The sequence below is a fragment of the Ctenocephalides felis genome, unplaced genomic scaffold, assembly GCF_003426905.1.
Source record: "Ctenocephalides felis isolate EL2017-DRISC unplaced genomic scaffold, ASM342690v1 CF-g0.4_SCAFFOLD_01604, whole genome shotgun sequence".
NCBI classification, from domain to species: Eukaryota; Metazoa; Arthropoda; class Insecta; order Siphonaptera; family Pulicidae; genus Ctenocephalides; species Ctenocephalides felis.
In genome coordinates this window covers 20294091-20309451 of record NW_020537758.1, presented here as the reverse complement: position 1 = coordinate 20309451, position 15361 = coordinate 20294091, and the positions used below count along the sequence as shown (strand labels likewise).

The following is a 15361-nucleotide window of genomic DNA, read 5'->3' as shown; positions in this document are numbered from 1 at the left end:
TACCGACAAATATTACCATGATATTTTCTCTATCTATTTTCTACTTATACTATCAAATAAGAAGTACTTTAACCTATTGCCATTATTTTTATGTCGCATCGTTTAAGTAATGATATCCGATGAAACGAATAGTAAATACACAAATAATAGCTTATTTTGTATGCATTACCTCGTAAGTTAATATTGACAAATAACATAAGAATTTCGAAAATAGAGCAGTATTGGAACAGCTAATAAGATTATGTATGTACATATTTACATATTCTTATGAATCTAAAAATACCAGAGTTCAACGATCGAGTTGCACAAACTGAAGTGACCTTAGTGAACCGAACTATAAAAGCGAATGTTTCACAAAGGCTGCTATTTAACTACCTATATTGATAACTTTGTATTGAATGCCTGCTGGTTCAGAGGTATAAATACGCAATAAAATACAGACGCATGTACATATATTCTAAATATATATTGACAATGTCAGCACCCTTTGTGAAATCATTTTTGTATCAACAAATGTTGTAGTTGAATTTTTTGTTGGAGCACATTCTGGTTTGTCAGAATGATTTTATTTTATTTCATTTGGTTCGTACTGCTGAATGATGACACATATTTGGTACCAAAACTTATTTGACTTAACTAACTACGCCGTATTCTTAGATGGCAACCAGAGCAGTTGTTCTGTCTTCATAAAATAAGATATAAATAATGCTCTAGAATAACCATGGACTACTGGCAAATGTTAAAATTTTTACTCACTTTACCCAAGTACAATGTATATAGAAATATCTTATTGTCAAGCACTTTGCATTACCCAGTCTGGTATCATCTGATGTCCGAGGTTACATACTCAAAATCTGCGCATTGCTACGAACTTTTGTCTAATTAATGAAGTAATTTGATGTAAAAAATGCGGTAGTCTGTAATTCTAGCTTGTATTCTATGTCATCGTACAGCTTGTACTAGTGTATCGGGATTAAACGAAGTATGGCATTTCTCAAACATCCTCTGCCATAAACTTGCAGCTTCGGAGCTGCGCTATTTATTTAATCATGATCAAATTTAATCGCACACTATGATTAATTAGTGCATGTCTCTCAAATCCTCGCATGCGAACGTAGTCGGGGCGCACTTACAGATGGCGATCGATAACACCTCATAAGTCTAACACAATTCGTGTACATTTCTATTGAATAATTAATGTTGATACGGTATAAACTACAATCATGCTTATTTAGTAATGAACGCTCGCTGCATGTTTCTGGCATTTATTAATAAATAAGAGATAACGTATAACGTAATGTGAAGTGTAATCATATACCTTCTCTACCATGTCTGCAATAAGTGTTCTTGAAATTAAACCCTGAGGTACGCCTGTTTTTTAAACCACGCCTATCAACTCTGCGCTAATATATGAATAATTACCAGTGATATTAGATTGCATCTACTATCATGATCTAAAATAAATCTATAAAGTCTACTTTTCTAATGCCTTATCGTACAGGTTCTATGATATTGGTTTTATCATAAACTCGTAGCACTAACACAAATATAGGCAGGTTTTTTGTTTAAATTTTCATAACCAGACTTATTATTTCTTGAGATACAATTATTACAAATGCCTTGTGTTTCAAATACGTATTTCTTGTGCAGATTTTTGAACTGCCCAACCAATAAAATATTCGAACTTGACGAGAGATTTATTTAGGTTTGAAAAATATATTCGCAGATTGATGGAAATCTATTTTCTATAATCTAGTACACTTTGCTATGACAACGACGATTTGTTATTTTACTATGAACCGATTTCCAGTAGTATAGATCTAGAGATGGAACTCCTGTTTCTGCACTCCCTGCGTTTCGTTGCCTAAGTGGCTTTAGTTATGACGGGGACTTGTTTTACGGGCTGTCGCTTCTTCCCTGACATGACATGATTATATTTTGGAGGTAATGGAAAAGTTTGTCAACTGCGACGATACACAATTCCCATGCTGTATGATAATCAAAGATAACTGACGATTCTGCCTTGTTGACATGTGTATTTTGAAATAGGTCTTTTGTCGAATATTTTGATGTGTGTTTAACAAAATTGGTACATATTTACAGATCTTATTTGTTAAACTCTTCTAGGTAACTATTTTATAGAATTTAGGTAAATTGAAGATTATGAGATTTTTTTAGATGCATTTAAAGTTCCAAAACCTAATGAATCTAGAAAAGCTTGTTATCTATCCTTTTAAGTACTCTCTTCTTTAAAGGATTCAAGGCTTCATTTTTTTGCTTGTAGCGCCTTTCAATTGTTTTATCTTTTTTATTGTATAAAAAAAATATACAGGTTTGTTTCTGCTCTTTGTTAAATGCGACTATCTTCTATCTTTTTCTTAAAGGTGAACATATGCCCTTCTTCTTATATATTACGATACTGTCTCACTCCACATTTTGCTTGGTTTTCTTGTTTTACTTAATAACTACAGTCTTACCTCTTGTTAACAAGATTCTACATTCGCTGCTCTACGTTTACAAGAACTCATCGATCATCGTTAATCAGAATTTCAATTTCAGTTATCTTTAATAGGCAACAGAGTTTGCTACACGCATGTTAGAATTTGTTATTTTAATAATACTTTCAGAAGTTTGCAAATTATTATAGTAGACATAACATTATTGCTGGTTTTAAACATAGCTGTTTTCGAGGAAATGTTCACGAGAGGTCAAATTTTGGGCTATCACTAATTAATCACGTTTTTGGCCAAGATTGACATCAAACAGAAATTTTAACTTCAAGTTATAGATATCAACTATAATCTTATATATAAATATTTATTATTTATTTTCAGGTCCTAGAGAAAGGCAATGGGCTGAAATGCCACCTTACCATCATCGTCCCCCCAGCACGACCACAACAACAACGACAACGACTACAACTCGAATGCCGTGGAAGGATCCACGACGAAGAACAACCGCCGCTCCTCCGCGCACTCGGCCAACCAGCAGGCACTACAAACATCCTCACCAGCCACATTATCCCAGTTACCCCGGTTATCCCAGTTATCCCAATTATCCTAACTATCCTAAACCTGAATATCCTGTGAAACCAAAAGGAGAGAAACCTCGTATACCAGAGAAGCCGAGATATTATCCTAGAAAGACGACTACAAGTACGACCACGATCAGGCCCCATGTGACGACTAGGAATCCGAGGTTTGAGCCTGCGGAACCTGGCATGCCGGATACTTGCGACACAAGTTATGATGCAGTGTCTGTTATTCGTGGGGAAGTTTTCATATTCAAGGGAAAGGTTTGTGCAAATTATTTATATACAACTATTATTTAATCTTTTTTAGTCAAAGGCATGTTTTTTGAAGATTTAAATAGTAGAGATTCATGTAGTGATATTTCGTATCACCAAATTTGCATTCTTCAATCGGAATCGAACCGCGATGTTCAGTTAGATATTTCTCAGCAAACACGGTTCAAAAGCCAAGATTCAAAATTTTTCCAGATGTTTAACTTTATTACCTTCCTAAAACGAATATTGAATAAAAAGCCAGATACAGCATAAAACCCAAAATACGTATCGCAATAAAATACTAATGGCAAGCGAATTTTAATATCGCGAAACTCAGAATTCTGAATAGCTACGATACGGGTGTCCGTACGATAATTCGATATCGATGAATACATATGTGCGGCCGCAGAATAATAATATTTCATTTTCCACGCCACACATATATTACATATACAAATTTTGTTTTCTTTCCAACTCGAGAGGAACGGCGTTCATAATAGATACGTTTCATTGACATTTGAATGATCTGGATTCCCTCATGTGTGCTTGAAATTTAATAAACGATTCCGGGTTAAATTGAATTCAGAGTTCGTTCATTCTATGGTGTTCCGCCGCCGCCTGTTTGTGCGCATACATTAACCGGGATATTTGTTACATGCTCATATTTGTTCAAAACGAAACTGTGTTAAAGGGTATAAATTAGATTTCAATGCAAATCTCGAGTTTGAGATCAGCATAATTAAATATTTACTAAGTCGTCAATTGGAATGACAGCATGAAGCATAATTAGAGCTGAGTTGAGGATGTAAAATTTTATCTTCGCACATGTATAGAGCACTGTCGTTTATTGACGAGCGTACATCTTTTATATTTAATTTAATTATTAATTTCCCGAACGAGAAGTTTATGTTTTCGTAAAAAAATCCAATTTGATTTTTTTGTTTTCTCGACGTTTCAAGCTATTCTGAATCTTTTGATCTTTCGTCGACGGTTTTTAAAAGCCTTTCGACATAAATCGATAAGCACTAGCGTTTGTCAGTTTTCCGCGACGATCAGCCAAGTCGTTTATTTGTTACTAGCAGAAAAGTGAAAAATTATTTGTACAAAAGAGTAATAAGACCTTTCCATTATCATGATATAATAAAACATTTTATTTTATATTTTATCATACAAATATTTTTCACTATTCCTATTTCGACAGTATTTCTGGAGGATCGGACAAGAGGGATTAAAAGCGGGCTACCCAGCAGAAATCCCAAGGCTGTGGACCGGTCTGCCTAGGAACATCACCCACATAGACGCCGTCTACGAGAGACTAGATAGGAAAATTGTTTTCTTTATCGGTAAGTCTAAAAATAATATCGATGCCTTAAGGATTTCGATATCGCTTTGTCGTCTGCTTCTATCGCCATAATACGACGCGGAAACTTCTATTCTACGCCAGTTATTGCAAACGCAATCTTGTTAGTGATATAGGATATCTTTTGTATTAAAGGATAATATTAATGCGATTTCTTCTTAATCTGATAGACTGTTTTATCCTGATAGCTGCTGTAATTTTTGTTGTTGTTTTTCTGGAAGCACATGGAAGATAATAAATGCACTGCAAAGAGTAGGTTCTCAAAAAGTATCAAAACGTACACTGAGATACCTCCATATTAGAATAATAATAGTTTGTTGGTGGCTATGAGAATTATTACGACATTTTTATTGAAACGCATGACAGTATTACAATATAATTTAAATATCATAATTTAAATTTTATTGATTATTTTATTTTTAAAATTTGAAGAATCGATACGTTTTTGTCTTTTGAAGTTTACCCCATTTGTTACTTGCTCATTGTTAATGATTTTTTTGGGTATTTAATAGTAAGTAGTGTACTTACAAATTATTTCTAAAGTTTTTGATGGCTTTGAGAGTTTTCACGATTTTTTTTTTTTTTTTGAAAATGATGTATTCTTTAAATTATTCAAAAAATTAACGCAAAACGTTCAGTTTTCTAATTAAAATATAAGAAATATGGTAAGAAAATTATTTATTGAATGCTTTGAAATTTAATTTAAGAAGACAAACCTAATTTAATTGCTTTAGTTACTCTAATACTCCAATTACTCTATTACCCCAATTACTAATTTTGACAAGATGTATTAATATGTGTAAGTGATAATGTAAGAATTTTAAGTAAGTAATGTTTTATGCATTATTTTAATTTAAGGTTTAGATATAATTAGTCTGTATCTTTAGTAAAATCTCTTTCTTTTTATTTTTGCTTTTGTATATTTAGTTTTTAACGTTACTTTCTATTTTTTCGAAATTGTAAAACCACTGACGATGATGTAGAATTTTACGTCGAAACGTATGGCAAAATAAAGATGTTTTAAAAAATCTTTACCTTATTTATATTTTTACTTGATGTTACGCCCTCCAAGAAATTAATCATACATTTCAACATCAAATTTAAATACTTTCAACACACACATATATATATATATATATATATATATATATAATATATATGAATGTAGTTTTAGTTATATTAATATGAGGTACGAACCGTAGTACCGTCATAATTAATATCGCCATATTACAATATACATATATTAATTTCAACATGCTAACTAATATTACCATGTTTTCATGTTTTCGTAAACAAATATAACAATATCTCTGTATATATTCAAATTCTCAGGCAAATACTATTACCTGTACGGTAATCGCGTGGAACCGGGTTACCCGCGACGGTTAAGCTCCCTGGGTTTGCCAGACAATTTGGAGCGGATCGACGCGGCCATGGTGTGGGGCTACAACTCCAAAACGTACCTGTACAGCGGGGACCGCTACTGGAAGTTGGACGAAGACGAGGGCAGGGTCGAACTTGACTATCCGAGGGATATGAGCATGTGGAAAGGGGTCGGATATAATATCGATGCCGTGTTTCAATGGACGGATGGTATGAGAGTTAAAATAATTATTGTAAAATTTATTAACTTCCCGAAGGAGAAGTTTATGTTTTCATAAAAAAATCCGATTCGCTAATTTTATGTTTTCGCGACGTTTCAAGCCATTCTGAATCGAATGAGACCACATTTGGAAAAAGTATGTGTGTGTGTGGGTATGTGTGTGTGTGCGGTTGGGCCGATTTCAAAAATTTTAAAGCCATTCGATGTATCTCGATGAGGACTAGCGTTTCTGAGTCTTGTGTGACTCAAAAACGCTTTCAGCCGTTTCTTTGTAAATCGCAGAAAAGTGCAAAATTTTTCGTCGACGTTTTAGCCCGCAATTATTAATCGATTTTGAAAATTCAAAACCCGTTTGAAAGATATTGGTTGGGAATCGTGCTGATTAGTTTTTGGTAAAGATCGGCCGGGCCGTTTTCTTGTAATAAAGTTTTTTTTTAAAAAAAATTCAACAATTTTTATGATTATTTTTTTGACGGTAGATACCATAGTCTTCTATATCATACTAAAATATTACGGCCCTACGACAACAGGTTCTTTAAAAATTCGTCAAAGTTTGCAAAAATTGGTATCGTTTTTTTGGCATTTGTCAAAATTAGACCTTTTGATCGACGTTTTCTCAAAAACGCCTGAACCGATTTCAGAAATTTAAAAGTCATTAGATGTATCTCAATGAGGACTATCGTTTGTCAGTTATGTGAGAAGATCTGCCAAACCGTTTCTTTGTAATTTGAAAAATAGTGTTAAACTTTTCGTCCACATTTAAGCTCAAACTACCGAATCGATTTTAAAAAATAAAAAACTGTTCGTAAGATATTAGTTGGGAATGATACTGATTAATTTAAGGTGAAAATCTACCGAGCCGTTTTCTTGTAATTAACTGTTGAAAAAAAAATTTAAGCTGAATTTTATGGAACTTTTTTTGGCGATATATATATCACAGTCTTATACAACTTATTGAAATATTACGCCCTTACGACAAGTAGTTTAATTTTAAGAAAATGAGTAGTTTTTTTGACGTTTGTTAAAATTAAAATTAGACGAGTTACTCGGTATAACGATAGAGTACTTGGTCTTAATGAACATAATAAACCATTAAAGTCCTAAGGAAACTGGTTCAATTATAAAAATTATTAACCTTTGAAAATTTGCTTTAAGGAAATTCTCCGCGTTAACGTGTTTGTTCGTTTTCAATTATGTGCAATAAATCCACTCAGATTACTTTTTGTGGCTCATAAATTAGTTTATTTTTTATTGATTAAGTCGATTATTTAATCTTATCGGGAAGTTTATGTAACTTGCCTCAAGGCAAAATACCAAACCAACTAGTTTATATTTAAAATTAAAAAAACGATCATCGATCTGCTTTATAAATTTAGCTTTATAGATTTAGTATAAGGTACAAAAAACACCGGTTTAAAAAAAATGTATATATGTATTTATTTCCCAGGAAGAACATATTTCTTCAAAGGCAAAGGTTTTTGGGAATTCAACGACTTACAGATGCGAGTAAAACACAGGCATCAGAAACTGTCAGCTCCGTTCTGGATGGGTTGTCCACGAACTTTAGGCGTCGATTCATCTGCAGAGAAACGCCTGAGGTACACCAGCGCTGATTCTGATGAATGGACATCATCAGGGCACTCTCTACGATCAGATATTGCATATCGAATAATCTTAATGATACTGCCGACCGCTTTACTAATTACACGAATACACTGAGTAGGATTGAGTGAAGTTTTTGTATAATCCTTCAGTTTGAGGTACACCAATGTGAATAGTTTTTAAGTGGATAATTATAAGTTTATATATTTCGATGAGTTTGTGAAAATCTTATTCATGTTTGGTAAAATTAGTGCGTTGTTCATTTGGATGAAGTAACTTGTACGATACTCTAAGTAGATGCGTTTCTTGTGCCGTACCAACATTGATTCCGTATCAAAATTGATCTATTGCAGTCAAAAAATCATAACCCAAAAGTTTAAAAAGAACCTTTCGTGATTGGTCGTTTAAAAAATTATTTTAGCAATAACTATCAATTTTTGAATAGTTAAAACTCGTGAGTAATTTTTGGTTTCTGCGGATGAAACATTTTTCATCGAGTTTAAGTATTTATTAAATATAATATACAAGATAATTCGAATAATAATTTTTGAAATTATTGATGATGCAAAAGAATTTAAAATCCATCAAGTGTTCAGATTTAAATGTCAAGACTTGCTCAACTTTGCTTTTATAGTTATTTGAATTAATAGCGTACCTTTGTAATGAACTGATTTAAAATTTAAAGTTTTTGAAGATATTAGTTTGTTCTTGAATAATATCAATTACATATCTGCCACTATATAACAAGTTGACAGTGTTTAAGTAATATTATATCTTTATTAAGATTTCAGGTTGGTTTGGTGATGAAATAATCTTAAGAAAAATAATATAAGACATTTCAATCAAGGATTAGTAATTTATTTTTATTAAAAATAATAAAACATCAAATAATTAATAAGGGATTTCCTTCACTAATAGAAGCATTTATTATATAAACATATCTGTGTAATATTCACAATATGATAAATTTTGCAATTATAAATTTATAATTAATATTTATTTTATTTTATTAGAATGGCAATTATGTAGTAAAATAATTTTATGATTAATTAATGTTAATTATTAATATGAATTCAAAATTTGACAAATAAGTCATTCCAGAAATGTTTGGGAATTTTATTATTGGCTAATTAGATAGTTATGAAATTTATTGCAATTATGTATATGATTATTTGTAAACTTTGTGAAATCATGAAATTTATTGGTAATTTGGCTTTAGTCATCACATTTTGATTATTTCAATATATTGCAATATGCAGCAATTACTGAAATGTAATTGTTTAGTTATTAATTATAATATTTGGTTATTAAAATTATTTAATATTGATATATTAAGTGAAGAAAAATAAAATATTATTTTGACTATTTTTAATTGACAAATTAGCAAAAATAAAATATTAAATTTAAACCTCGTATGCATTTTTAGCTACATTATAAGAAATACATTTATAGTTTTTTTAATATGTTATGATTAGTTCACATTCAATATTGTCGGAATTATTTCTTTTGTAATTAGATTTAATTATAAGTTTTTTCTTAAGTTAGATATTTTATATATTATGATCATTCGGTAAATAAGAGACATCAGAACATTATATTTGTAATTAACACTATAATGTAAGAGGTAGTATTTTTTTAAAAACTATATTTTTATAAATTATGCGATGCATTGGAATTTTATAACAAATATTTTGCTAACTTTCTATTTTTCGAGTTCACAGAAAATAATGTGAAAATTTTAACATTCTTATTCGTAAGAAATAATGAAGATATACAGTACATATATTTTAATTAATTTTTTATGTTATTTTTAAGAATGAAGCCAATATGCGCTTAGAGATGTGACTGCATTATGACTAAAAAATTTGGAATATTTTTAAAAGTTGTATTTGTCTGATGTATATATATGCTAGTGATAAAATGCACATGATATTGTAACATAGTGCCTATTACATATAAACTGCCTATTTAATATAGTGTTTGGCTATATATTTTTTGATCATCAAATACAATATTGAAGGCATTCGCAAAGTGCACAAAGAAAAAAGAACAATTAATTTTGAATATATGAATATTTTGAACTAATTTTTAAATTTCTGACGTTTATCTATCGTAACATAATAAAATCAATTTCTTTCTACAAAAATAATTATTTATATAATTATACATAAAATTTCTAATAATCAAAAACATGTATTTCTCAAAATAAATATGAATATAATAACCTGATATAAACATGATAAATAATGAATGTGGGTTTAAAGATATATTTTCTACATTCACTATAAAAAAATTTGGCATAAGAATATATTATCAAAGTCTAATATAGTATCATTCAGAATATGTATGCATTTTAGTGTAAATTTACATCATAACAATCCAATATATATCATGTATTTAACCAATATATACTGTGATATTTAATTGTAATACATTTTGAAATAAACATTTTGTATTATGTTTTGAATTTATGAAAATGTTTGATTGCAAACGATATTGTTATTATTATGGATTACTTTCATATTTTTTATGTAGGAGTAAAAGAACAATTGTATGACGTCAGGTATATGACGTTCAACAGCACCATAAACATCCGCTGGAGCAAAATAAATTTGTCAATATATGATCAAATAAAAATCAATTTTATTAAAAATTCACCACCTACCGTGGTTGACCAATTCTGTGATGTGTTTCCTTGTAACATTGGCGACCCACTGTTATTTTTATTTATTCTATTTGTAAAATTTATAGACATGATATCCGAGTCGTAGAACATTTTGGCAATCGCGTTGAAGCGCTGCCTTGGCTGGATCATGAGGGAAATGTAAATCCTGGTGTCGAAATCTAGATGGTAGGCAGGATTCTTGGCCTGGAGGAATAAATAGTAATAAAAATATAAGTAATATTAACAACGTTTGAATGTATTCAACCTTTAGTGAAGCTATAATTTTTCCTGCACGTTCCCAGTTGCTCTGGTAACTTATATATACCAATAACTTTATAATGTTTGTGATGTGTATGTGTGTATATTTCGACATATATCTAGTATGGTATTTTCTCATTTCTAAAAATAAATTTTTAAATTATCTATATTTTGAAAATTGGTTTTATTTTATTATGAACACCATTTAAGCTGTTTGAAGAATATTTTTATAATTAACAATCGTATACATAATTTTGAATTGTGTAGTTTATTATATTATGATCGCAGTAAATTTAGATTTGAAACTTGTTTGATAAATGAAAATTTTGTTTAAAGTTTTGTTTCATTGTAAAACTTATACTAACTGATCAAATCAATATGTAATCACATAAATTACTGTACTAATTTTTTTATAAATTAGTTTAAAGTAGTTATAAAATAATTAATTATTGAAATACTCTTGTAAAAATTGTGATGATCAATTAAAATAATCATAAAATGTAAAAAGTAGTATTTATTATATGTTATTCATTTAATTGTTTTTCAACTTTGCAAAGGAGTGGTTTGTTTTCACTAGATAGTTGAAATTGCTTTTTTGTGTTTTCTCACAGAATGTCATTTAATTTTGATCATTTAAAATAAACGAAATTTAAAGAAAAATGTAATATTAAACATTTTTTTAATTAATTTATATTTTTCTTTTGACCTTGGTTTGATTTTTTATATTTCAAAATATTTCACCAATTCTACTCTCAATAAGTACACAGTAAGACTCTTTTGCGCTAACTTTGTTAGTTTACAAATGTTTTGTGGCTAGTTTGTATCATCATTAGTAATTTTATTGTAAACTAATAAGTTAAAACTTGAAAAAATTGTATGTTTGTATTTATATAATATTTAATGGCTTCACGTGTTGCAGGAATGTAGAACTAAATTTTTTATCAGAATTTAAAAGCAATTCAACTAAACTATTATGATTTTATTAGAAAATTGCTTTTGTTAATAAATTTCAAAATTATTCATGTATATGAGTGATATATAAATAAAACAGTAAAAATTTGTCTGTATATTTAAAAATGTAAAAATATTTAACAAATTTTATACCTGAGAAAGGAAATGCAAACAAGTGTACTGTAGAACACAGGTTAGTGGAAGAAAATAAAATTCTACACCAAATTTATTTATTTCAATAACCAACGACTAATTCATTGCAGTGTAAATTTTTAGAGAGTTTACTAAAAGAATGTAATATCGTTATTTAATTTATAAAACCCTTAATGTTAAAATTGAAGATTCAAATAAACGTCGTTTCGATTTCAAAACAGAAGAGGCGTTCGAGTTTCTGAAACGCCATCTTCGACCGAGCGAACGTGCACGCTTTGCAGTCGCACGTCTACAGGTCTTTTGCACATCTATGCTTTGCGACTCTAGGAGTTGGGAGAGGCAGTTGTCATTGCGAGTGAGAGTTCATTTCCATCGTGGCGATTGCTGGAAGAAGACAACGGGACGTCGTCGAACACGGACGAACGGGCCTGACCCTTCGCTGCCTGTGGAAACATGCGACCTGCGAGCGTCACCTGGTACGTTGCACTTGTGCTGATTATATTTCTCTTTAGGTTTTAAGATGTTTTAGATTTAATCGAGACCTTTACTCATTTCTGTTTTTTTTTTTGGAAAACGTGTGCTCGATTTATATAGTTTTTGCTCAAGTCGTACTACTGTCTAAGACGTACGCCGGATATATTTTATCTAATCATTTTATTTTGCATCATTTGGTGAACACTGTTAAATAAAACTACATATTATTTTGTTGACTGAGCAAGACTTCACAATTGAATGGCTGGCGGTCATTGTGCAGAAGAAATAATCGAAAGTAATAGTAAAAAGTTGTGAAAGTAAAAAATAATGACTGTTAATTCATTATGAGAATTATTGTGAGTACATTTATACGGATCGTTTAATTTGAAGTCTTATTTACATCTTTATCATCTGCTAATTCACTTCAATTTATAGATCAGAAGTATTGTGTAAATTGGACCACAATCATCATGTCATCAAGAATTTTAAAGCAAAATTACTTTTCCATGAAAGCCATTTTTGTTTTAAATGCATAATTTTATTTCTTTTACTTGAAAAAAAGTTACAAATTGACAAAGAATAGTTACAATTTGAATGAATATAAAGATGCAAACGAAGACTATTCTGTGCTGGAGCGCTGCATTGCACACGAAGACAGCTTTGGTGACGCATCAACAATGACATTTAATAATGTATGTATAATCAACTAAATTCAATAATAATTTGTGTATTTTGCAGGTGCCGGGTAGGTTTGCGTTTGCTGCGTTTTTATACGAAAATTGTTACTGTGACGCTCTGAATGTGGTATTTATTGGAATTGCATTTGGCACGAATAGATTTATTAAGCGGTGATTTTGTTCAAGATATTAATTGATCAATATTATAGTTGTCACTATAACTTTTAGAAATTTACAAAATCATTAAGGCATTGAATTTCATGATTCGAATGATCACGATATGTCTTGCATGTGGGTTAATTTATTAGTTAGGTAGCATCAGTAGTTTTATTATTAATAATAACAAATACTAATACACTAATCTATTCAATTATTGAAAAATAATGTGGTCATTTGAATCATTTGAGATTATGCAATGTGGATTTGACATATTACATTAAATTTTAATTTTCACTGTTTTCAATTCATGTTAATGCATTTCATAAAAACCAAGTGCAATTCTTAAACTGCTAGTAAATTTCTACATTCTATTTCTGGTCATCAAGATGAAATCACATGGAGGCCACAAGATACCATATCAAGCAAATTGTTGAGTATCGAATGGCCAAGTATCGAGTGAAAATTCAACACTGACTCACTTCACCGGGAAACGCTCTGAAAATAATTTAAAAAGTACGTTTTTATCCATAATCAGTATAAATGTAAACAATAAATAACATGTTTATTTTTTTCCAGGTCCTTTCAACCATTGCTGCTCTGTACACTGACCCCTTCACCAGGAATCGCTCTGAAAATAATTTAAAAAGTACGCTGTTATCCATAATCAGTATAAATGTAAACAATAAATAACATGTTTATTTTTTTTCAGGTCCTTTCAAATACTGCTGCTCTGTACACTGACCCCTTCACCAGGAATCGCTCTGAAAATAATTTAAAAAGTACGTTTTTATCCATAATCAATATAAATGTGAACAATAAATAACATGTTTATTTTTTTTTCAGGTCCTTTCAACTACTGCTGTTCTGCACACTGACCCCTTCACCAGGAATCGCTCTGAAAATAATTTAAAAAGTACGTTTTTATCCATAATCAATATAAATGTGAACAATAAATAACATGTTTATTTTTTTTCAGGTCCTTTCAACTACTGCTGTTCTGCACACTGACCCCTTCACCAGGAATCGCTCTGAAAATAATTTAAAAAGTACGTTTTTATCCATAATCAATATAAATGTGAACAATAAATAACATGTTATTTTTTTTCAGGTCCTTTCAACTACTGCTGTTCTGCACACTGACCCCTTCACCAGGAATCGCTCTGAAAATAATTTAAAAAGTACGTTTTTATCCATAATCAGTATAAATGTGAACAATAAATAACATGTTTATTTTTTTCCAGGTCCTTTCAACTACTGCTGTTCTGCACACTGACCCCTTCACCAGGAATCGCTCTGAAAATAATTTAAAAAGTACGTTTTTATCCATAATCAGTATAAATGTGAACAATAAATAACATGTTTATTTTTTTTTCAGGTCCTTTCAACTACTGCTGTTCTGCACACTGACCCTTCACCAGGAATCGCTCTGAAAATAATTTAAAAAGTACGTTTTATCCATAATCAATATGAATGTGAACAATAAATAACAGTTTATTTTTTTGTTTCAGGTCCTTTCAACTACTTTGCTCTGCACTTTGACTCCTTCACCAGGAATCCTTCCTGAAACATTTACCAAGTATGTGGATTTTATCCATAATCAGTATAAATGTGAACAATAAATAACATGTTTATTTTTTTTCCAGGTCCTTTCAACCACTGCTACTCTGCACACAGACCCCTTCACCAAGAATCTTTCCAGAAACATTTTACCAGGTATGTGTTCATCCATATTAGTATAAATGCGAACATTCCTATAATGTTTCTTTCTTTTTTTGCAGATCTTCTCGATCCAACTATTACTGAAGCCTCAAATTCAGGAAGCTTCCAGCTCCTGAACACTCATTCAGTGAAGGCTCGCAAGTGGTTTTTTTTCAATGACTGTTCTATAATTATGCATGATTAACTTAACTCTTATTAACTCAATAACATGACTAACCTAACTAACTTAATTATGCAGTTATTATAAAACCACTTGTTGAGATTTACTATGAAGGTCTTAATGGGGTTACGTGGAAGACACCGCTCCATGATTAATCAGGTAATTTATTCTTTATAGTATATTTATGTGACTGTGTTACTAATTCATTGTTTTCGTTTATAGGGTAAACACTTCAAGCCAAGTGCTCTTCAACGCTCAAGTTGCTCATGAGTGAGAACAATCATTTGATCTACT

General features: G+C 30.5%; 1 protein-coding gene and 1 long non-coding RNA gene across 4 annotated transcripts in view; both read left to right on the top strand.

Moving 5' to 3' along the window:
* LOC113372766 (matrix metalloproteinase-2-like) overlaps positions 1-15361 on the top strand; it is a 28577-nt gene that overhangs the window by 4940 nt on the left and 8276 nt on the right. Inside the window, exons 2-4 of the mRNA XM_026613110.1 lie at positions 2835-3295; positions 4488-4629; positions 5979-6239. Of these exons, the coding sequence (XP_026468895.1) occupies positions 2835-3295; positions 4488-4629; positions 5979-6239 (864 nt within the window). The remainder of the gene's footprint in view (positions 1-2834; positions 3296-4487; positions 4630-5978; positions 6240-15361) is intronic.
* On the top strand, positions 12283-14612 carry LOC113372768. Of its 3 annotated transcripts, none has more exons than XR_003366798.1 (6): positions 12283-12354; positions 13091-13097; positions 13575-13701; positions 13765-13834; positions 13898-13967; positions 14564-14612. It is a non-coding gene; the product is annotated as an uncharacterized LOC113372768 (long non-coding RNA). The 3 variants fall into 3 exon arrangements; XR_003366797.1 differs by lacking the exon at positions 12283-12354 and adding an exon at positions 12880-13015; XR_003366799.1 differs by lacking the exons at positions 12283-12354; positions 13091-13097 and adding an exon at positions 12880-13044.